Genomic DNA, 25,208 nt, shown 5'->3' with positions numbered 1-25,208 from the left:
AAGCCAGACTCAAATTGGATTGTTTTAATTAAGAATTATGAGCAAAAACATGAAAATAAGCAGGAATAAGCAGTTTTGGAAGTGTTAATGACCTACAGGCACTTTCTCACTTGCCTAAAAGAACTTTTGCTGATGCATTAATTAATTAACGTGATTATAAAATACAGACACCTAATGTGCTCCATAACTCTCCAGCTGTAGCACCTCTCTCCCACCCTGGGGGGTCACACTGGTGAGCACACTCTCCTCTCCTCTTTCGGTGGGAGGAGCGTGTTGCACTGGGACGCCGCACGATGCAGCAGTCCCGTCAAAACGTCCAGGTCCTCCTCCGGCAGCCGGACCGCCGCTACACCTGTAGTGTCACTTTCCACAGCAACGACGCTCGGATTTTCCGAAAAGAAAAAGTCAAATCACTTCAATCAAATATGAGCGAAGAGACTTGGAATCAGAGCGCCGGGACGACATAGGTAAGGCAATTTTGCGGATGCCTAAAAAATAATTTAAGTTAAAGAGATTTTTGCCATGAAAAATGCGGTAATTTTGAAATAAAATGGCTCTTTTTTTTCCCCCTCTTTTTCGGCTTGTGCGTGATGGATATCTATGGGAGCAGACGCATATGGTTCAGGTGCGTCAATTACAAGATAATTACAATAATATTTACATTTGCAGTGGGAGTGATTCAGTGTGACGCCCTTGTTGTAATTTCATTTTAAACTCCCATGATATCATAATGAGACTTCCTTATATTAAGACATCCTTCTGATTTCTCCATTTAATAATTATTTTCTTTTCCTTACATGAACTTTTGATGTGTGTTTAGACAGAAAAAAAACATGGTCTCTTCACACAGACAGAGCGACTTAACCTGCTTTATATTTTTGCAGGACAAAGAGAGAGGGTCTTGTTCGAAATTACGATGCATCTCACAGCGGTGGTCTTAATTCTGGTCGTGACAGGCATCGCCAAAGGTAATCTGAGATTTTTTAGATCAGCCCTCTGGGACATTATCTGACAAAGAGATCTGAGTCCATTCACGAAAAGAAAAAGAAAAAAACTCTTTCTGAAGCGACTCTGCATGGAAAGAAAAGTATAACGGATGAATATTTTATTGCTCTGAATGTTTTATGTGTTTTTTTTTATATTTTGGATGCAAACACGCTGCTGTCCCCTTCTTTCTGTCTCTCAAAGGTTGGGAATGCAGCGCCGGGTGCAACACAGAAAATGGGTTTTGTGAGAAGCCAGGGAAGTGCAGGTACTGAGACGACCTCAGATTCAGATGATAGCCTCTGTAGCCTGTAGGCTTCCTGTAACCTTATTTCCATAAATCGCTGGAGATGTAATTGTTCCTCCCTTTAGAGAAATGCAATCGCAATCCAGCCAACTGGATCTTTGTGTTGTTGTTTTTTTAGATTTGTTTGGCGCTTGCACTGTGTTAAATCAGCTGCCAAATCATCCCTTTGTTTGAACAGTAAAGAGCATTGTTATTCTAAGGCTGCCCAGTTTGATGCTTTATTCTGGCAAATGCTACTGTATCTACTCTTGAGCCAAAATGACTGTATTCCATTTAGGTAATTTAACCAGTTACTACAAAATCAAACACTGCTTTTACTTTGAAAAGCATGTAGACATTATGGGGACAAGAGCAGGGCTGCAAAGCACTGTGGGTGGTATATTAATAGTTCAGAATTGTTCCCTTTTTTTCCCTCCCTCTTTCAGGTGCAAACCAGGGTGGCAAGGAGAGAACTGCGACCGGTGCGTGCCCTTCCCTGGCTGTCTGCATGGCAAATGCGAGAAGGCATGGCAGTGTGTCTGCGAGGAGGGCTGGGTGGGCAGCCTGTGTGACCAAGGTGAGTCTCATTAAGCCCCCCCCCCCACCAGACGCTCAGTGTATCTCCATCTGCCTCCCAACACCTCCTGACATAACAGAGGTTAGGGTGAGTCACAGAGCCTCAGGTTGCCACTGAGTGAAGCTGGAGAATATAGTTAGCTGTATTTTTAGACAGGGAGTAGAGAAGATCCAAGACCAAAAAAAAAAAAAAAAAAAAATCATTATGGAAAAAACTGGGTCGGTGATGAAAGCTGAAACCACAAAATAACAGTAGAAATGCTCATTATAAACTGCTGCTTTTTGCTCTTGAGCAAGACAATATGATATGACCAATCTGTGATCATTTAAATGTTAAAGAAATAGTTTGATTATTTGAAGGTGGTTGTATGCGATTCTTATCCATAGTCAGTGTATCACCTGCAGCAGATTGCAGTCGACATGCTCCCACTTTAGGGAAGCAGAAGGAGTACTGGTGTAGGAAGTTATGGAACGTAGTGCTGTGGACAGGGTCAGCAGTAAAATGAATTTTAGTCGCCTAAAGAAAATCAATATCAGTGTGAGGTGTATGCTATTTAGAATATTTTCATTATTTTACCTGGCTGCCAGACAGCCTTTTCTGACAGTAAACCACCATTATATTAGCATCATATTGGCGAAATCAGTGATTTTATCTTGCAGAACACAGGATTGGTGGTCTATCGCTGCTTCAGTCGGTTATTTGTGCTATTGTATGACTTCAGTGTTTTGCAAGGATAGTTTAGATTTTCCAAAGTCACACAATAACAGAAACAAACTAACAAATAGACCAACAACACCCATGTTTTGTGAGGTAAAATGACTGTTTTTGGAGTCTGGTTGGGTTTTATTTGGTTTCTATAACAATGGTTTTCCATTGGAAAAGCTGACAACATGGTTAAGTGGCAGATATATATATATATATATATATATATATATATACACTTATATTGATATTGATTTTTTTGTGTTGGACCTTTTTTTAAGTGGCTAAAATATGTTTTGCTGCTGACCCTGTCCACAGCAGTTCATTGCTAGTTTCCGTGCTGGCTCCAAACTGGGAACATGTTGACCATAACCTACCAGTAAGTATTTTGTTAATTTTTAAGATGGGGGGTGGACCCAGTTTCATTCACTCTTTTGGTTCTGTATTTTTTAAACCCCCTCAATACACACATAACAGTCAGACTATTGATATTTGAGAGATATTTCCATGATCAGGGCCATAAATACTAACTCACACAAACCTCTGTCAAATAAAAAATAAATAAGTCAAGCAGATGAGACAGATGCAACTTAATAAAGACCTCTGCCCCTGCACTCTCTCCGCTAGGAGGGGATGGAGAGGGGGATGGCATGTTAACAACGTCGATGCATTTTGGTCATTTTGCTAACAAGGGGGATGGTTTTCCCCGTCATCCCCCTCAAATCACCTACTGCCATCTATTGTAGGTAATACACAGAACATAGATAAGTACCTCACACATCCTCACTTCAAATAATCCAAACTATCCTTTTATAAAGTGGTCTAAAAGTGACATTTCCATGATAAACACTCCTATTTAAATCAAGCACTTCAGTAATAATTCCTATGATATCTACAATGAGCATTATTGCATGAAAATTACCTGCAGCCCCTCGAGCAAAACAGGAAACAAAGAGAGAAGATTAAATAAGGCGACGTTTTTTTTTTTGGCTTCTGGCTCAGTTTGACCTCCTTATCAGCACACACAGTACATCTCTTGCTCTGTTGGAACATATGAGCCGCTCGACTGTGCAACGTAGTTGGTTATGTTCTCAGTTTTGTTCTCGGTGACAAGATGCTGCGGCGTGAAAGCGAGTGAGAGTGGAAACAAAGGCGTGAGGGAAAAACAGGCAGAGAGAGCACACAAGATCTAAAAACAGCATGTTTTTTTTTTTTTTAACAACAGATACTCGGCTGTGCTCATCCAGGCCCTGTGCTGGTAATGCCACCTGCATAGAGACAGGAGAGGGGGGATACCTCTGCATCTGTCCTCAAGGCTATGAGGGTGAAAGCTGCCAACTGAGAAGAGGACTCTGCCTCACAAATGGGTACCAGTACCTTTTATTTCAGCTTCTATTTTAAGTAAAGGAATAATCTCAATGCTTTACAGCCTCATCTCCATTTGTTTATCATTAGGAGCAATAATCAATACACGGTGCAGCCTCTGTCAGCTCTCTGTGTGATGCCGAGGCAGCCAGCTGAAACCACCTGACACTGTGGCTTCTAATGGTGGCCACTTAGCAGAGAAAATATTGCATCTTCTTTGTTCCTTACTGCACAAAATGTAGCCAGTTTGGTTGCTTTGGCTTGCATTAGACAAGAGGGTGTTTGCACATTTGTAAGACAAGCAGAAGCGTTTGCTTTGATACAATCCCTCCACAAACACGAGCGTGTTAAAATATGGGAACTGGCAAGTTTCCAGCTTGGTGAAGGAAAACTCCCTTTGAACAGAAGTCTAGCTTGTTATTTCTAGTCAGAAACTCAGCTTTTCTCTGAGGACTGGCTTTTCTGGTATGTAGCTCTGTGACATTGCATAAAGGCCGATAGGAACATGGTGTTGACATGGTGTGAACAATAGCCACAAAAGACTACAGCTGCATCGGGTCCAAAGGCATGATGTAACTTAGAACTGAAGGTACACTGATGTAGGGCAGAGAGAATACCTCAACCCTGAAATAATTGGCTTATTTTTTCCACTATTATTCTAAATATGACAATATTACAAAGTTGATGCTGTCAATTAATCAGAATATTCTGTGTGGATATTCCTAAATATTATTAGATTATTTGGGATTTAGGGACATTCTTTGGACATGTATACAGTGCATTTATTTTGTCATTAAGTTGGTCGGAGCATGCACGGCTACATGTAAGTGGGAATATTATTTTGATGTTTTAATTAGAAGGAATATTGTCTTTTTCAGAATAAGAGCAAAAACCACAATATTTTGTGCATGTAAATGTAGTTATTGATATATTATTGTCTTTTTGTTAATGTGGCATACTTGTTAGCAATTTAAAATCATGTTTCTGGCCATGTAATGAATGCACGTCCAATACTCACTCTCTTTTAGCTCCCTTTTTGGTCTCCACCAACTCCTGAGGGAATTATCTGGTTCTTTAGCTGCTAAATGATCCACTATGTTGACCAGCTAATTGCTGACTGTCTGTCCACTGTTTGCTGCAAAGCAGGTAGAATACAGTGGGTTTTTGCAGCTTTTTCACTGAAAACAGCTCCTGTTGCAGCTAAAAACTGAGCAGTGAGAAAACAATAAGGCTGCAGCTGGAGAAATAAAAAAAAATTAGTTGAAATTCACAAGCGAAGGTGCAGATTCTGATGATAATTCTCTTAAAGTTCACCTCTAGGATACTTCCACATTGTTTTCACATTGTCATTTACATTGTTATTACAAAATGATCAATTACAGACATTTTAAGATAATTGAGAACAGTGGGGATATTGACATATTTGAAAATAAATTGATCTAAATACAATTAAGCATAATGTGAGCTGTAGGCCTCCAGCCCCAGCATCATGTTGGTGCAATCATTTTAAGTGGAATGTGTAACTCTCTGCACTTTCAGCCTTTTCTTTGAGTGAGCAATTGCAAAACATTGCAAACAATAACAGTGGGGTGTGACTCTGCTAACATAGCCAAAACAAACACGATTTTCCTGCAGGCATAAATTTTGCTTTCATGTCAAAAACCTGAATCCTCTGATGTAGAAAGAAGGATTTTCAGAGAATGAATTCCCCGGCTTCCTCTTGTCATAAATACATCCATGCAGCCATGTTTATTGTGCTCCTCCCTTGTTGACAAGCAGACACCTTTGTGCAGTAGCTAGCAGTGGGTACCTGGGCAGCATCACAAGCTGAATCCCAATTCAAAGGCTGCACTCTTTGAAGTCATCATTTCACCGTGGAGTACATCAAAATCTCTAAACAAGGCTGTCATAATTCAAACGCTTCTCCATACAGTATGTGAGCAGAAATTCAGCCTTCTTTCAATCTGTCAGTATCCCACAATCCACTGCTCCCCCAGGCCACAGTTTAATGATACATTCAGGCTGTCCTCGTTTTCTGTAACGTTGGGAAATACCATATTAGCATTACCTAATTACCGGGACTTTGCCTTCAGGTGGTGATGAATGTGCTGATAAAGATATCACATGCACTGAACCAATTACCACAGGAAGGCACTGCAGAATGCAAATAATGGTAGCAAAGTGTAAAGTGCACTGTTTATGTGTGCCAAAGGAGCAGTGTGTAGGATTTAGTAGCATCTAGTGGTGAGGTTGCAGATTGCAAACACCTTATCTCACTCTCTCCTACCAAGCATGTAGTAGGAGAAACTACGGTGGCTGTATAAGGCCACATCTAGAGTCAGTGTTTGGTTTGTCCACTCTGGAATACTGTAAAAAACATAGAGGTGCAATGCGGCGGCCTCCATGGAAGAGGACCTGTGCCCTCTGTAGATATAAACAGCTAATTCTAAGGGGACAGCAACACAATGATCCTTAGTTTCAGGTAATTATGCACTAATGAAAACATACCATTGAATATTATATTGGATTTCTGCCATATTCTGCCACTTAATCCCTGTATATGTTACCCTGTACCTCTACGAGTCTGGATATCGTGTGGTATTTGTTCCTTCTGTGTTAAACTGAAATTGCAAGTTCACCAAGAGAGCCGCATTCACTGTCATCCAGTGGCTTTAAAAGTGATAAACGTTTTCATGAGTTGGTTAAGATTTGACTTCAAGAGTTAGTGAGGAACACCTGAATGCATCAGCAGTTTTGAGAGAGAATGGATTCTTAGATGCATCACAGTTCTCTCTTGAACGATTATAAAACGATGCAGAAAAGTCAGTATTCGGAAATTTAAAACCCAGTTGTCTTCATCGTGATCGCCTGTAACCAATTTGATGGTGAAACATAACGGATGTAAGCATCTACATCGTGTTTTAAACTAGGCTACTTCTTGATTTTTATTGCCAATGGCTAAGTGTGAGCAGCAGCGGCGGCTCACCTGCCTTAATTGCTTTTATGGGACTGATGTCTAGCTACTGTGTGTAAAGCTGAATGTGCTCCAATAAATTCTGACCAGGCTGTACATGTTGGAACATCACTGGAACTGAAAATGCAGCTTTATAAAAGTAATGTTAATTTCACCAATCTATACAATTTTTAAGATCTGTCAAATACATATTTAAGACATTTTAAGACCTAAAAATCACATTATTGGATTTTAGACTTCTTAAGACTCTTAGGCACCCTGGTTTAAAAGCTAGCATATGAAAGCATTTTAGGTTGTATGAAGCTGAAGGGAAAAGGGGCCTGGACAAGAGTCACACTGTATGCAAGTTCTTTCAAACCAAACAAATTATGGATCATTACAAATGCATAGGGAGAAACAATAAATGTATAGAAATCCAAATATTTGTTCCAAGATATTCTGACCCCAAATTATTCTAAAGTAATTATTCTAGACAAAAACCTCATTCTGAATCTTTGCTTTTAGGTAAAATTTAATATTGACTAATTGTCCACAACAAGAACAGTGGCTTGCTCCTCTAAGCCTCATTCTAGAAATGGCCTCATCGCCTGCCTTTCCGGATTACAGACAGGGCTGATCCATGGAGGAGTCGCCCCCCTGCCCGTCAGACATATGAAAGCCTCTCTGGGGGCACGGCTAGCTGCTGCCCTCAGACTCTGAACACCCCCATGTTTGTTCTCCATCAGGCTGCCTTGTTCTTGATGTGAACACACCTGAAATTCAATAGCCTACTGCTCAGTGTCAGTGAACTGACGGCTCTCCTTATCCTCCCACAGAAAAAAAATAATTTGAATCTTATTATAATTCTCACAACGAGACGAGCGTAGCTTCATGTGTACACCAGGGGAATTCATCTCCATTAATAGGCCTCCACAAAGTTTCATTAATCAGCTCCTCTATGAGACACCAGAGATGTCTGAAAAACATGCCAGAGCTATTATTCTTTTGACTCACAGAGACAGAATGTTTGGGTCTTGTGTAATTACAAAGCTACGATTAGAGATATTGATTGGTTTTATCCCAGGTTTTCATCAGTGCACTTGAAGCATCACTGCATTGATCAGATCTGCTGCACATGTTGGAGCAGGAACATTTCTGCAGAGGACAACACTCCTTCTATACCTACTGCTTACTTACTGGAACTGATTTTTAATCATCAGAGTATGACCTATACACTTCTCTTTTTTTTTCATTAGGGCAAATCGGCAAACTGACTGAAATCAATACCATAATATTAAAATGTATATTATTCTACAGCTGAAATGATTAGTTGATTGATTAGCTGATCACGAGGAAATTAATCAGCGAAAGGAATTGGTTTATTGAGCAAAGAAGTCATTATTGAAGCAAAAATGCATTCCGGACTTTCAATTAGTCAATCCTAAAGAGCTAAACGCACACTTTAATGGCACACTGCAGACTTCAGATTTGAAATGCCAACACCAAAGAATACGTGTTTATTATTACTATTATTAATAATGTATCTGTTTAGTATCACTATTATTAATAATTTAATTTTCTAGGGGAAAATTCTAACCTTCTCTTCCTCTTAGTGCTCTCTAGACATTTATTGTAGGTTCAGACAATAACAGCTTTGGTTGCTGCATCCTCATTTCGTACAACTATTTTAAACAATAGGTTTAAAATGTGTGTGTCATATACTTTCAGTGCGTTTGGGCCTTAAGAATGTGCAGCTTTTTGTAAACTGGAGAAGTTTGGACTGTTGTTTGAGGACATCGACACAAGTTTTTATGAGCATTTTTTTATTATTAGACCAAATTAATCAAGAAAATAATTGGCTGATTATAAAATAATGAAAATATGCTGCAGTCCAATGTGAATCTGATATTAAAGTCACAATATGACAAACATAATATCATGAAAATACAGTTAAAATTGTGGAGGATAAAAATACACGAAAGCTAAAAAAAATATTAGCTCTTCAAGACAGGAAAGAATGGTTAAAAATAAACCAAACCAAAAAATTTAAGCTCAGTCATTTAGTGTCAGTGTCAATATTAAAATTAAAAGTTTATCTAAATGAGTGAAATCGAATCTGAATTGAGATCAAAAGAAAAACTGTGATTCTCCCACTATATATTTTTTTTCTCTCCATCCCCATCTGGTGTGTATCCAAAGTTAAAAAGAAGACTTCAAAAACAGCATAGCTTACTGGCTGTTATATCACATTTGATACTGTATAAATCTTTTAAAAAGAAACTATTTGAAAATATAAATCACTTGTGTCAGGGCAAAAAAACAGTGATTTGTTGATCTTTACAAATCAAGACTCTGGCTGCTGTTGCTTTAAGGATCCTGGTCAGAGTCCAAAGACTGCAGCAGTTTATACTGTTGGCCTACAAGCTTCCTTTCAATGCATAAAAATAAAAAGAAAAGAAACTTTAGATCATTTCAAGAAGCCTGGCCCTTGTTTTGAGTTGATGAGTTGTGGAGAACTGCTGAGCCATAGGGAGGCACTGCAGTGAAAGTGCCACTGAGCTTGTGCCCAAATAAAAAAAAAAAAAAAAAAAGACTAAATTAAAGTTGCACCATCAAGCAGGGCTACTTCCCTGGGAAAGAATTTAGTCTTGACAAATTAAGTGCTTTCAGTGTCATGGCCGCCCCTGAGAGCCGATATCTAAAAACAAACCTAAATGATTAACAGTAGTTTTTGGTGCAATTACTGTCTGGCCTACCTTAACTAATAATTCTGGATATTTTTAGTTTGATTTCAACATCCAAGAGGACTGGAGCCATGTTGCAATATGCTGCAGCTTTGCACTTTGTTCTCTTAAAACCATCTCCAAAACGTCAACTTTTCATGAGCTCATAAAAACAACTGTTTTATAATTTATGACAATTAATCTTTCAGGTATTCCAACGGTGTCTTAAATGGTTTATTTAGATTTAGAAGTAGGGGAATTCTGTCAGCCTATCAAGGACACTTAAAGGTCGAGTGTGTATGATTCATGGGGATATTTATTGGCAGAATATGGCACAAGTGGAATACAATATTGGGAAGTATGTACTAATAAATGTATAATGACCTGAAAATGAGGATATTTGTGTTTTTGTTACTTAAGAAGGAGCCATTTGTGTCTTCAGAGAGGATGGAGCTCTTCCATGGAGGTCGCCATGTTGCACTGCCATGTTTGTACAGGTCCAGAGGGGAACCCAAGATACTTTTTTAAAACTGAAAATAAGTCAACTAAGTCTAAAATAAGTCACACTGAGTGCTACCGTGCTGACCCGTGAAAATTTTGCAAATCTTGGGTTCCTTTTAGACTCAACTGTTTCTACAGTGATCCAGAATGGACAAACCAGTCACTGGCTCTAGTGTTGCAGGAGGAGGGAGAGACAAGGTGTTTGAAATCTACATTCTCACTGCTAGATACCAATAAATTCAACACACTGGTTCTTTAAGCCCTCATTTTTTCAGGAAAATTGGAAATCGCTTAGAGATACATGGTTTCCACTGGACAGTGACAAAAGTTTAGTACAACCTAATGAATGCAGCACTGTTGGAAGAGGTAGATTTGAACTCTTTAATATATGACAATAGAGACTCTCCGCTGGGGGGATCCCACAAATTGCGGTACATTACGACTAGAAAGCATCCTATTACCTTCCACCTTATGAAAACTGTCTGGAAAATAGGACTGGACTCATTTGACGGTTGCCTCACTGATGGCTGCTTCATAACCACAGGATTAAATATGCTGCAGTAAAGCTGTGCAGTAGATAACAAGCCTTATTTGCCCCTGCTGTGTATTCACATTGTGTTGCTCTGTCCTCCAGCTCTCCTTGTCAGAACGGAGGCACATGCACGGATGCGGATGGCTCAGCAGCTTACTCTTCCTGTTTATGTCCCCCTGGATTTTCTGGAGACTACTGTGAGATCAGTGTCGACAGCTGCCAGCCTAACCCCTGCCTCAATGGTGGCAACTGTACAAACCACGGCCTGGCCTTCACGTGCGTCTGTCCGCACGGCTTCACCGGTTTCACTTGTAACGACACCACCAGCCTGTCGCCCTGCGCCGGCAGGCCCTGCGCCAACAGGGGTACGTGTGTTGGTCAACCTGATGGAACCTTCCGGTGCGTTTGCCAGAAATGGTTCACAGGCCCCACATGTTCCCTGCAGCACAGGCCGAAGGCCAGGTCCAAGCCGGTCAGTGCCAGGCCTGTGGACCACAGAGTGTTCGCGCTGACGCCGCAGCACTACTCCCTCCCTGCTCACACCTTCCATAAGCTCCTCAGACCACCTGAAAGGGACCTGCTTAAGATCACCCTGAAGGAGACTGTCCACTCCCCCGGCGTCCTCGTCACCCACGGTCAGCTCGTCTGCTTCGGCATGCTGGCCCTTCTCACCTGCTTGGTTATCCTGGGCACTACGGGCATCGTGTTTTTTGGCCGCTGCGAGACGTGGCTGGCTAATGCCAAGTACAGCCAGCTTGTTCGGCAGCAAAGGGAACACCTGCTGAGAGAGGCCGGTGGCGCGAGCCAGGAAGAGCCGGAGCACTCAGTAAACATCATCCTGCCGGAGAAGATTAGACTCACAAGCTTTGGGAGACACTACACCTCCATCTGATTAAATCGTCCCTTCCTCTTCCGTTCTCCCACTGGAAGGAATTTAATGTGAATGTCTAAAAATAGCACGAAGCAAAAACTATGACTGTTGTACAGTTGTGTTAATAAAGTGAGAGAAACTTAACTAAACTGGAATGTTTTTGAATGTACACTCTTCTGGACTACGTGGACAAACATGACGCAGGATTGTAAATGTACTGTGGAAAAACTATCCATTAAAAATGTACGAAATTATAAAAGATGTTCTACCAGATAGCACCTTCGTGGATGGTAAAAACATGGCGTTGTCTTGTATTTCTTAAGGCCATTTTTGACTTCACAGCCATAGTCCTTCTGCTTTGTTACACATGAATCTGTAATCCAATAATGTAATTAATATTACAGGCAGACAAATGAAGTAACCATAAACAGAACACACACAACCCAGACCACTTTCCTGTCAGTATCTGTAATTAATAGGGGTGTCATGATTCTGCAAATCCATAATTCAATTTAGCAGTCACAGTTTGATCTTCTTTAAGCATTGTTTTAAGATCAACAAATCACTGGTTTTATGCCCTGACATTTTCAAACTCTTCTTTAAAAAGAATACAAGTCTAAACAATATCGGAAGAATTTGTTCACAAATTGTACTGAGAGTTTGACCCCAGCTGCAATATTTCATCATTTAGTCAATTGATAGAACATTAAGTAGACAACTCTTTTTTAATGTATTACTATTATGTATTTAATGTTTAGAAAAAAAGTGCCAAACATTGTCTGGTTTCAGCTTCTCAAATGTGAGGATTTGATGCTTGTCTTTGTCTCATGTGAAACTGAATTTCTCTGAGTTTTGGGCCATTGGTCGTAGAGCTGGGAAGATTAGCTGATTAATTCTTTTTAAGTTGTTTTTGGGCTTTTTAGCATTTATTGGACAGGCAGAGAGAGAATGAACAACACACAGCAAAGGGCCACAGGCGGGAGTCGAAGTTGCAGCCGCCGCAGCGGATCAACAGCCTCCACACATGGGGCTCCGTCAACCGAGCCACAGGGCCACCCTGATTAGTTGATTAATTTATTAGTTGTCAAGTACTAAATTAATCAATTAATCACTTTAAGTCGTTGTTTTTAAGAATAAATGTCAAAATTCTCTGATCTCCGCTTCTCAAATGTTAATATTTTCTGATTTGTTTATTGTTTTGTGACAGTAAACTGAACATCTTTGAGTTGTGGACTAAACGACATTCGAGGACATCATTTTGGGCTTTATAAAACAATGGTCAACACTTTTCACAATTTTATGACACTTTAAGGACCCAACAACTAATCGATTAATCAAGAGAATGATCTACAGATTAATCGATAATGAAAATAATCAGTAGTTACAGCCCTAGTTGGTTGAATACAACAAGCTATAGGTATTTTCTGACTTATAAAACAAGCAAACAGTAAATTAATTGAGAAATTAATTAGCAAATTAACAAACAATGAAAATAATTGTTTGCGGCCCAAACTATCTTCATAAAGCTTTTTGTGAATTTGCCATTTTCTAATAAATGCTAAACTACATATTGTGAATTTGTACAGTATGTGCAGTTAAAATGTGTAACTAGATATCACTACATGCCACCCAAACTGCTGTATTTTCTAAATCCTGCAGGGCACGTAACTCTACTATACTTTACAGTGTCCCTGGAGGTAATCTCATTCCAAAAAAAAACATCCAATTTTCTCTCTTTGCAGATGTATCACTTTAGATGGTTGGTGTTAAAGTTATATATGTATATATATATATATATATATATATATATATATATATATATATATATATATATATATATATATGCTTGGGTTATATCACAGTTCCTCAAGAAATGCCACTTTCTATTCCCATCATCATCTATTTGTATCCATACCATGAATATCTTTATACCTTCACCTATTGATCAGTCTCACTTTCAGTTTCTCAGTGATTTTGTAAGACTTTCACACACTGCTTCTTGCTGTCAGTGTTGGAATTACACAGGTCATGCACCATGCACCTCCGAGCCCTGAAATCAATACTACAACATCTGTTAAACGTCACCGGTTTGTCTCTTCATGCATGAGATGGCCAGCCACTGCAAACAAGAACAAACATACAGTATGTCTGTCACCCAGGAAAGATGGGGTTAAATATGTGGAACATAATGCATGTAAAATATTCAAATTTATCAACTGCTGACATGAGGATTATTGTGGGTTTAGAATGGGAGATTTTTTTCTCTTCTCTCACTCTTCTCACAGTGATAAGTCCCCTTCAGCCCTCATTCAGCCTGTAAGGAGATTCTGTTATTGTGGTGGGTTGTGTTTATCACAGTTACGGTACAGTGGTTATCTTGTGCTTATAACATAACAGACTTACTTTCAGATTTTGCTGTGAGTAAAATTTTAATGATTTAAAAGTGGCATTTCTACAAGGGGTGCAGTGACAGTAACTGTGCAGAATTTACCACTATTTCCTCCAGTTTGGGGGATTTGGGGATTTGGGGGTTTTTGCTGTTGTACTTTGGCCAGATAATGTTTTGGATGTCTGTTCATTGCTTTTAATAAAATATATAGAATTACCATATTATTTTGTTCGTTTTGTTCTTAAAAATCTACACATTCATATTGAGTCTATCTGTTTGAGCTGTTGTTGACACAAGAAGCAGGTTAAGACAAGATGCAAAGCTTGGCAAGTCTAACACGTCAGATGTTTCTCAGTGTGAAATCCAAGCGATGCACATGCTGTATGCACCACCACCTACCTGTGTGGAAATCAGTGGAACATCTGCTCTCCTGCTCTGTGATGCTTAATAAATTTCTCCCCAGGGCCAACTCACTGATTACCAACTGAATGATAACAGTGACTCTGACAGCACTCCTCCACTGTCCCTGATGTTATATAGATATAGATACCGGTCTCTGTCGCCACCTAGTGGTAAAAGTTACCTACTGTATGTCACTAAGACTTGAGCTGCAGCACTCTGCAATCTGGAAGATCTAATGTAGATATCTCTACCTAAAGACAGCCTGTTTCATCCTATTTCTCAAACAATGATACTGCTTGTATGTAATGATTAAAATCAACATTTAAGAGGAAATAGCCATTTTTCATGGCTGCATTATTGACAAACAAATGGTTACCAGTGGTAGCAAGGTCAAGTTCCATTTAGTGTAATAGAGCCTTTCCAGTGAGCTAACATGCAAAATAGCAGCACCCTGACACTGTTGGAGAGTTATTACAAAAGATTACACCAAAACTCTTAAGTAATTATGCATTATGTTGGGGATTACCATCTTTTTTTTTTTTTTTTTTAACATATTTGTACTAGTAAAACATGCGTGCACTTCTGCCACCTTTGCTCACCTGTGATTCTTCCTCTCTTCTGGTTACAGAAAACATAAACATAGTGAGGCATATTTGGGAAATGTTGTGCGATATTTTAGTGTTGATGCATTTGGTTTGCACCTCACCGTGTGTGTTTTCTTGAAGTTTGACATTGCTTTTTATAGTTCACCAATATCACATTGTGATCCGTGGGTATTAAAGGCCCTGCAGACTCACACAAGGGTTTCAGTTTCTGCGGCTGATTAGAGATCTAATCAGGTGAAAGTGGGTGTAACTATGCCAGTGATTATTACTAAACTACAGTATGTACTAATACGAATGATAGAGGCGTGGTCAGACAGGATTTACTGAGATATAATGTTCATTTATGTAACTACCTGGTGAAATAATAAAAGCAGCAGACATGGTGGAATGCCGAAGTAAGTGCAAGAGCGGTGACAGAAACTAATGATCTCTTCTCTCCTTTCTGCTTTTTGTTTCACAGCTAAAGTTCTCTTGGCAAAAGTTCTGATTAGAACCTCATGTCCTGTACTAACAAGTGCAACAAAACCAAGAGCAGGATGAGTCAATCAAGCAAGCAGAGTTTGTACAGATCATACTGTCCCAAGAAGAGGTCGAGTTAGGCAACATTAAGCTTGGATTGCACGCACTGAAGCTTTAACGACTCATCAGAAAAAAAAAAAAAAAAAAAAACTGGCACAAGAGCTTGCAAAAATGTTGGTGTTGGCTTTGCCTTACCAAGGATTTCTGTGTAGTCAGATAGATTACAGGTTTTCTCATGTGCTTTAGCTCATCTTTTGAAATAGTCCTGACAATCTCAAAACTGTAATCATGCAATTGTCACAACTGTTTTATGGGATATCAAAACTCTATTGCATGTTTTTTTGCAAAAGTTGACATTCATTGATGCTTCAAAACTGAGTTTCTGTGTCAGCAAATACCATTGAAATGAAAAGTTATTTTGTCATTGTGTTTCTTATATACAAATCTCTGTTTTGTTCTTAATTTTTGTTGACACTGACCACTTACTGTGCCATATAAGAATGTAAGTTCAGTGCAGCTGAATGCTTCTATGTACTGCACTGAACTTTTTTTATTCCAATTTTAACAGAAAGTAAATTTACTATACAATACTGTAGTACACATGTATACTGTAAACATGCGTGCAGCAATGTTCATCACTGTCTCCTGGCAGGTCATTTGTCAATTTAGCAGACATCACAAACATTTCATATCATTAGTGATGTCATTCACGAATGATTCTCCAAAACCACTTAGCACTGATAGCTATGCCATTGCTGGACAATCAAGTGTTGATTTGTTCTTTAAAAAGACCTAACTATATGATATCAAGTGTGATATAACAGCCGGTAAGATACACTGTGTCTTTGTAGCATGAAAGAATGTTTGGAAATCCGTTCTGATCAGTGAGACATGTGCAAGTGGTTATTGTGCAAATTGTACTTACTCTTTTGCACACACAAGCCAAAACGTGCAATTTGCTAGAATGATGAGAAATTCAAATCTGTTGTGAACAAAGTGTTCAGAGATCTGAACTTAACGTTTTGAAAGAAATACTTATCATTCAAGAATTGAGCCAAAGCTTATGAAAAAAAACAAAACAAAACAGGAAAACCTTGATAAAAATTGTATTTCCTGAAGTGAGAGTTAGGCATTTTGCTTTCCCATCAAGCCGTTTCAACCTTTAGAGAGCAGTGCAAAAGTATATATTCATATATATACATTTTTTTTTTGCTCAGTGTCTTTCAGGGTTACATTTCGCAAGCAGATGCAGCATCTAAAATAATGTAGTCTCAGAATTCAACCACAAGGTGTCATCAATCTAAAAGGAGACAGACGGAGACTGACTGTATCCAGCATGTTCTGTTCAGCATGAAGTGGTGCATCTCGCTGCACTGAAAACACTGCGTTTTGTTTTTACTTGTGATTGGTAAATGACTTTTATTCTTGGTAGTAAAACACACTCCAGTGATCAATAATATATCTAAAATACCTGAACAAAACTCTGGTTTCTGATTTAATTTTTTTTTAAATTTAGTGTCATTTCATACCTACATCCAAGATATCATGTATAAAAGCGTGTATTTCATTGGTCTTCTTCTGAGCAACAACAAAACAACAAAAGCCATTACCGGAGTCGAGGATGAGTGCTGCCTGTCCCACATAACACATCATTTTCAACTTTGTCGCTATTTCACTTCACCGTCTGAGTGACAATCAGTGGAGGGTTTTTTCTGCACTACATCCAACAATTTCTCACTCCGGACTTGATTTTATTGGAAAATGTCTCCTGCTGTGTTACTGCGTGTCCCTGACCTAAAAACTAGCCTTAAGAATCTCCAGTAGATGTGAATATCTGGCAGGAGTTACAGAAGTAAAAGGAGTTAAACTGAATGTTAATCGGCATGGATCGCATATGGATTACAATCTTTTCTTGATGCTGAAACTTAAATGCCTCTTAATGTGGCTGATTCAGTCAGTACTTGTGACAATGCTGTAACTGAGGCTTCAATAAAAGCTCCTGAATAAACAGCACTTAGACTTCTCCAAACAGCATCTGTTTTCCTGGAAAAACGTCCACAAAGAGGCTCAGGAGGAGCATAAAGAAGATTATTTAAAGCATGTTTAGATGTTAACACCAAAAATCACACGCTGAAACCTTTTTGTGTGCTTGCTGGGGCCCCAGCTCCCCTCCACCATACATTCATATGTGGAGGAGTTATGACCCTGGGGAGCGAGGGGCCCTCACCTTCAAAGCTGAGCAGAAAAGCTAAAAAAAAAACACCTCAGCAGACCCGTTGTGCTCCCTCCGAGTCATAAAACAAAACAGAGCAGCAAAAGTTAAGTTCCCCCCCTCCACCGACCACCCCCACCCCACAGCCAGAGACCCTTAACCCTTTGTTCCCATCCGTCTCTCCTCTGACAGATGAAACTCAACATCCATGGAAAATCACACATGGAAAGAATCCAGATCAGATTCAAAGAATTCCAGTAGGGGTTTTCTTTTCAGGGTTGCACACTGGATACACTTCAAGTTATATTTCATATAGGCAGGTACCCCTCAGCCAGCTGTCAGCTCCACATAAATACTATACAGTATGTTTATGTGTTAAATGTGTTCCAGATGAGCAGTACAGTCACTGTAAACCCCCTGTGGTTCCACCAAGAACATATTTCCTAATGCTGCTGGACGTATTCCTCAGACGTGCTCCAAACACTTTTGGCTTCTGCCCCATTACATACTGCATATATCTATTGTCTATGATGAGTTCAACCAAGGTGATTTCTTTGAATTTTCCAATATTTAGAGGCCAGAAGATGTCAAATTATTGATTTACAAGGTCTATAAGACGATTTCCTATCCCAGATTATCTTGTGCAGGGCTGTAACTAACTATCAAGCTACTGACTATCTAGAAATCCTAAGAAAAACTGTGAAAATTCCCATCGCAATTTTCCAACAGCCCAAATCAAACACTTAACACTCATAAAGTTACATATAACAGAGAGAAAAGCCAGAAATCCTCATATCTGAGAAGCCAGAGCTATCAAATTCAGGGTTCAACATAATGTTTTTTTATTCGTCTGGCTGAGCAAGTGAAATCTCCTTTCTCAGTCAATTTTTACTTGCCTTTGTACAGACTGTTTTATCGATCAGCAAATACCAACAAAAGCTAAAGTTAACTGTCATGTTTAAAGGATAAATGTGTAATATATTTACTGTATTAAATCATAAAAAGACCTTGACATGTCATCAAACATTAAGGAAACATGCTAAACTGAAACACTGGCTTCTCTGACAACAACACTACAGCCAACAAGTCCTCCTTTGAAATTTCCAGTGTGGAACATCTGTTTTTGTTTCATGTTAATTATGAATAGAAAGAAATCATATTTATTTAATATCATATTTAATGTTATTCTTTATTTGAACTAATTCATATTGACATTAGGTTATAATGTCTTATTTCATTGCTGTTATTTATTTATATTGACTAGACAACATCATGTAATGTCTCTATAATCCCCTCCCTCTATTTTCATTTATTTTTACTGTCATGTTTTTCTTGTTTTCCTTTTATTATCTCTTTTACTGTTTTGTATAATTTTCTGTTTCTGTTTCTATGTTTTAGTGTCTGGCGTGCAGAGAACAGGAAGTCACTGAACTCACACTCCAAAGTGTGTATTTTCAGGGCAGTGGACTTCCATTCTTACCTATGTTTTCTTTAATGTAGGGCTGTGACATCTCTAAAATGTCAGAAAATAATGAAAAATATCCATCCCAGTTTCTCAGAGACAGATGGAAAAGTGATGTCTTTAAATGTGTTGTTTTGTCCATCTTAAACCAAAAGATATTCAGGTTTATATGATAACAAAAAAACAGAAAATCCCCATATTTGAGAGGCTGAACAATTTTTGCATGAAAAAATACTTTAACCACTAATTGATTATCCAAATAGTTTAATTCTTTTTACTACTTCTAGTAGTAGTGCCCAACAGAGCATGTGAGTCACAGATTAATAGCCAGATAAGGCATTTTACTTGCCCCGAGCAAGCGGGCAGTCTTTACTGTTCTTTACCCTGAAATGTCTGGTACTTTTGCTTAAAGGGAGACATCTCTATGGCCGATGTCTCCAAGACTCTGCAACGCACACCAAAAACTGTTAAGATAGATATATAGCACTACAGGGCAGAGGAAAACATGTATTTTGGATTTTGTGGTGAACTTTCCCTTTAGAAGTATTAATTGATGATCAAAATTGTTCATGAATAATTTTCTGTTGTGTGACTAATCAATGAATTTGCTTCAGCTCTACTCCTGAGACCCCTCAGATTTATCCTGTGACCCCCGAGGAGGTCCCAAGGCTGGGAACCACTGCTTTAGGGATCAGGTACTCGAAATTACTCCATCCCCAAACAAAGGTTCTTAAGAGGTTGTTGACTTGTTCCTGCAAACTACATGTGCTATTGTAGCTGCTCTGCTGTTCAACAACATGATCTGCCAAGGACGAGATGAGTACTGATGTCCAAGGACTGAAAACTGGAAGAATGTGATGTGTTTTACTGCCACGTCTCAGATGTGAAGAAAAACAGAGCTTCTGTTTTCTTGACCTGTGACAAAAACTTACTCTCAGTTCTGTCTATGTTATTACAGCCACTACTTTCAAACATTTAGTTATATTTATAGCAGACGAGCTGACTCAGATTTGTTTCAATCTTGGGATTCATAAGCACTTTTTTCTAGTAAAACTTCCCACTTTAACAACAATGGGCATCCTTGTGTAGTCACTACGTTTGAGTTTGTAAAGCTGTGTTTTGTAGGGTTGACAGTGATTTATGTGATCCTCGCTGTGACTTTACATGCTCGCTGGAGGAAACGGCTTCATATTCAGAAGTTGACAATGAATAATGGCATTGTGAAGGCTGGAGACGCAGGGAACCAACGCGTCTGACGAGATGTTGGTCCTCACACAGGTTGTGTCAGTGTTAGTATTAGGTTTCCCCGAATCATCTGTGACTGAGGCTTCGCCCCCTGTTGTGTCTACACTGCGTCCTGACTCGTATCTGAAGCCACTGAAGGGATTTTCCTGCAGACTACAAAGCTGAATGAAATCCTCTTCCTGGAAAACTATAAGAGTGTAATTGTTTTTTAACATAGTGACTTAGTGTCTGTTTATGATGAAGGCTGGAGGGAGCAATAACTCAGCATTAAATCACTACAGAGAACTGCAGATATTTCAGTATTGTAAGTGTGTAACCAAGGGGACTTCTGTACACTGTTAAATGCCTTCTCCTGTGGGTGATCGGTGTGCTAAGCCCTGAAAACATTTGTGTGTTTAGACCCTTATAGGTGGATATATCACTCAGCATAATAGGATCAAGTGTGATTATCCTCATTTAATTGTGAGAGGTCAAAAGCTTAGGAAGGGGCTGTGCGGAACAAAGCTTGGCTTTTTCACCGCAGTGTTAACCAGAGACCTATAATCACTATCTGTACAGTTTTAAAGGTGTCTGACGACTAATCTGACACAAGATATTCCAGCCTGATTGAGACTGGACATGTCTGCAGGATACAGTTAATTTCAGAAAAAAAAAAACTTGAGGATTTGCTTTGTGAAAATAACTGCTGACTTAAAAAAAAATTCAAGATGAGAAAAGTGTCAAATTAAAAAAAGCTCTGACAAAATTAGATTATTCTTTTTTTAAAAAAAAAAGCAGAGAATAAGTTGCTCTTGGTTCAACTTTAAGATGATTCATTGTGAATTTGCACTCCAATAATGCAATAATTGCTGTTATTAAAGAGCTTTTCTGTTTGGGGATTTTTTAGGAGATCTTGTGCTTTCTAAAGTGATTTCATACTTTCTGCTTCTCCACACCAATTTCAGGGAATGCACTTGAGAAAGGAGATTTCTACAGGAATCCATGAGAGGCCTGTTGTGCTTTATAGTGCAGGAAATTGTTCTCTTTGACAAAAGAATGAAGATTCAAATTACTGTAAAATCTATACACAGCACACTGTTATTGCAAAAAGAGACTTAAAAGACACCAGCTCCACACCTTGCATGCAGACAACAGTAATACAGCCTGATAAAGTGATAAAAAGATAAAATATTTGATTTAAAATTAAACAGGCCCGCAATGAAGAAGTAGATCAAAGCATTTTATTGTATGAAAATAGATCAATAAAACGGAACAATATTTACAGTGAACAGTAGCGCCGTGCAGGGCAGACAGCAGCACCTTCACCATGATCTCCAGTATGAAAAACATCAGTCTCGGTTCTCTGGATTGAGTCCGTTTAAAAACCGAACTTCACAACAATACTGACGAACACAGTGATGCGCACATCTCAACGTCCTGACTGAGGCTTTACAGGCGCGTTTACACGAGCAGAAGGAATCATAAAAACACAACTTTTGACACATAAAATACTTTTGTTCACAAACAAACAAGGTCCGAACAAACTAACCTGTGTGTGGGTGGATCCTAACAGGATGTAAAGATGTCCAATATGACATGAAGGAGCTACTGTAGTACTTTGATCCAACCACATCAAAAATAAATACATTTATAAACCATTATTGATGGAGGAAATCTATCTAACTGGAGTTATAATACTGAAAAATGTGCAGCATTTTGTTTTCATCGTAGCAGCTCTAAAAAGATGAGAATTAATCTACACATGAATAACTAGATTATTGGATTTTTCCAGTTTTTCTCTGTATTGATCCAGCCAGTCTCTGAGCTCTGTGATCCGATAGCCCTCAGGTCCTCTGCCCCCCTGGTAAACTATCTTCCCCTCCTGCAGGATATAAAGTCTGTCGAAATAAGCTCCGTACGCGGCGTTAGAGGAGTTTTCCATGCTGTCGACCACCACCAGGCAGCCGGGCACCTCCAGGTGCATCAGCTGCGCGGCGTTAAGCCGGTCCTCCAGACACCGGTGTTTGGGGATCTGATAGGGCGCGTCAGTGCTCATCCAGCCGTCGGAGGGGTGCGCTTCCTCGATATACACAACTACAGAGTCTGCTATATCTGCGTTCTGCTGCACGACTCCCTGGAAAGCCTTGAGACGCGCCATGAACGGTGGTCAGGTGCAGCTCCCAAAGTTGAGGATGAGCGGTCTCTTGTCCTTTGCGTAATCGAGGATGCGGCTGCGCCGCTGACCCTCCAGCTGAACTACTTCGGTGTTGGGCGCTCCGTGTCCGAGATGCGCTGCTTTCAGAAAGTCCAGTTTATGACCGTGCCACACTGCCTTGAGGGACTCCAGGCTAAAGAAACGGTTGGAGTCCGATATGCAGAGAGGAGGATCGATGGCATCGCCCTCCTGCTCCTTCATCTTGAAAAAGACTCTCTTCCTTATGCATAAAAAGTCCAGCAGCCAAAACATGACTGCTGCCATCAGAAAGCGGGGCAGCAGGACCAGACAGACTATTGCATTTTTAATGGCTTTAATAGTATTCATTATCACTCACAATAACAACCCGAGTGGTCCTGTGCTGTGCCACGGTCCTGTGGGTTGAAGTTGGGTTACTTGCAACTTCCCCTCTTTTTATAGCACCGGCAGATTTGAATGAATCACACCCCGCCTCCAAACTGGGGCCGAGGCCTCACATGGTGGGGATTACCTTCTGTCAACTCCACAGCTTTGAGCCCCAGCCAAAAGCCAAGGGTGCAGGACAGGGTGCGGCACAGACAGCACTGCGTTATTTGGAGAGAGTGGGTCAGATTTTATTTTATTTTTTTTTTATATCATTATCAGACTGTTCACATTAATTACACATTATGCTCGTGATGTGTGATGAGTGAAATTGTTTCTATGTTCTTCCATAATCATGAGTGATAACAGCATGAAGTTGGTGCTGCTGCAGACTCTATGCTGCAGTGACAATGACTGTTTTGTCGGAGCACATTTCAGCAGACGAGACAAGCTCCACTCGACTTAAAGGACCGTCTTGTACAACTACACACTGTCCTCAGCTGATCCACACTGCAACACGTGAACAGTGGACTGTTTGTCCGGATGCAATATCACATCAGCCCATATGGACTAATGTTAGCTCACATGAGAGATCAGTAACTGCATAAGAAGTTATATTCACATGAAGTTAATACACTCCTCTGATGTTTATAATCACATTTGTCTGTTCTATAGTAAATAATTTTAGTAATTAGAATAAGATCTGTCTCTATAAAAGAAGTTAAGAATCAGAGATGAACAGATTATAAGGAAAATCATTAATGCCACATGAAAAATTATCACATTTTTGGAAAATCTGGAAAATGTGGCCATGATTAAAAGGAAGGAATCTGTGAAAATGACAAATTCTGATGAAGTCAAATATCTTAAATAAAAAGTCAAAAATCGTTGAAAAAAGGTCAAATATTTTAGGATTTTTTTTTCTGCAATAGGAGATGAGAAAATGTGAATTTTATGAAACATGTAAGATTTTTCCGTTTCTTTTTGTTCTCAGATTTCAAAACAATGTCAGCACTTAAACTGTTTTTTCATGTGGCCTCAATCCTCTTCCTCAAGTGCTCAACTGTGTCAACTAACGTAACATTATCTGTCAACTACCAACACACACACTGACACAGACACACACACGCACTAAGCTTCCTGTCTGCTGGGGTGTGGGGACACCAGCAGTCTGCAGCTCCAGGATTCAAATAGCACTCAAACACGTCAGGATATGAATCAGAATCTGGAGTTACTTCATTTGTATTTGCGGCTCCAAAGAAACATCACATATTCTTATTCTGCTGCAGTTAGAAATCTCCCAGATTTTTCTGCAAAGGGGGCCAGGATCATTTTAAATGTGTCCTGGCTGATGTCTGAAAGCTCATAAAACTTTAAAGAATGTTGAAAACACTCTCTGTTGGTTTCTTGTGAGGTGTTTTAAGAGCTGCCCTCTTTAAACAAACACTTTCTTCTCAAAATACTTTCCTATGAAGTAATCAGAGTCCAAAAACAAAAAGGTTGTAGCTGAACTGGACCAACAACTGCTAGTCGATCAAAAGAAAACTGGCTGCCAAGTATTTTGATAATCAATTCAAGCAAAAAGGTCGAACATTTGTTGGTTCCAGCTTCTCAGATGTGAGGAGTTGCTGCTTTTCTTTGCCATTTATGATAGTAAAGGAAGAGTCTTTGCATTTTGGGCTGCTGGTTAGACAAAAGAAGCAATTTGACGGGTGCCCCTATAGCTCAGTTGGTACCGCATGCGCCCCATGTTGGTTCTCTGCAGTGGCTGCTGGTTCGACTCCCGCATGTGGCCATTTGCTGCATGTCATCCCCTCGCTCTCTGCCTCCTTTCCTGTCATATCTTCAGCTGTCCTATGATTAAAGGCAGAACTGAAAACATCACACTGATCTGGTGTTTGCAGCTTGATTGATTTCCTCTTATTATCATGTCATACATAAAAAGTGCTCAACCCTCATGCATTTATAAGATACAGTTGCAATGCTCAAACATTTTCCTTTCAATACAAGATAACAGTCCATTTCATAGTTCAGGTTTAAACAGAATACTCGACCTTCTCTCCCAAGCTTGATAAATAAAATCTGCTACAAAAAAGGTTTCCTTTATAAGGCACAACTCAAGTTTCTCACACTCATCCAGCCAAAAGAAATCAGCATAAATAGCGGTCATTTTAGTAAAAAGTACACCCCTTAAGTCCTCATACAGGACAGCAAAACAAAAAAATGAACCGCATTCTCAATTTCACGGAGCTCACACAACAAACAGTCTGTCCTCCCCTGGAGTGGCGTTAAACCCACTGGTCTCTAAGGCCGATGGTAATGTTCCTGAACGTGACTGTGCACA

General features: G+C 39.5%; 2 protein-coding genes across 2 annotated transcripts; one reads left to right on the top strand and one right to left on the bottom strand.

Moving 5' to 3' along the window:
• The first annotated feature begins 324 nt into the window (after window positions 1-324).
• On the top strand, window positions 325-13,333 carry dlk1 (delta like non-canonical Notch ligand 1). Its single transcript, XM_084743118.1, has 7 exons — window positions 325-467; window positions 611-625; window positions 885-968; window positions 1,189-1,252; window positions 1,717-1,847; window positions 3,775-3,916; window positions 10,726-13,333. Exons 3-7 carry the CDS (start codon window positions 917-919, stop codon window positions 11,513-11,515), a joined length of 1,179 nt encoding a protein of 392 aa, XP_084599244.1. The 5' UTR covers window positions 325-467; window positions 611-625; window positions 885-916; the 3' UTR covers window positions 11,516-13,333.
• An 8,193-nt stretch (window positions 13,334-21,526) lies between these two features.
• dio3a (iodothyronine deiodinase 3a) lies at window positions 21,527-23,107 on the bottom strand. Its single transcript, XM_084742126.1, has one exon. It carries the CDS (start codon window positions 22,847-22,849, stop codon window positions 22,064-22,066), a length of 786 nt encoding a protein of 261 aa, XP_084598252.1. The 5' UTR covers window positions 22,850-23,107; the 3' UTR covers window positions 21,527-22,063.
• Between the last annotated feature and the right edge of the window lie 2,101 nt (window positions 23,108-25,208).

Source organism: Lutjanus erythropterus, chromosome 18 (assembly GCF_056507025.1).
Source record: "Lutjanus erythropterus isolate fLutEry1 chromosome 18, fLutEry1.hap2, whole genome shotgun sequence".
In the NCBI taxonomy this organism is placed as follows: Eukaryota; Metazoa; Chordata; class Actinopteri; order Lutjaniformes; family Lutjanidae; genus Lutjanus; species Lutjanus erythropterus.
This window is presented reverse-complemented; position numbering and strand designations above follow the sequence as displayed.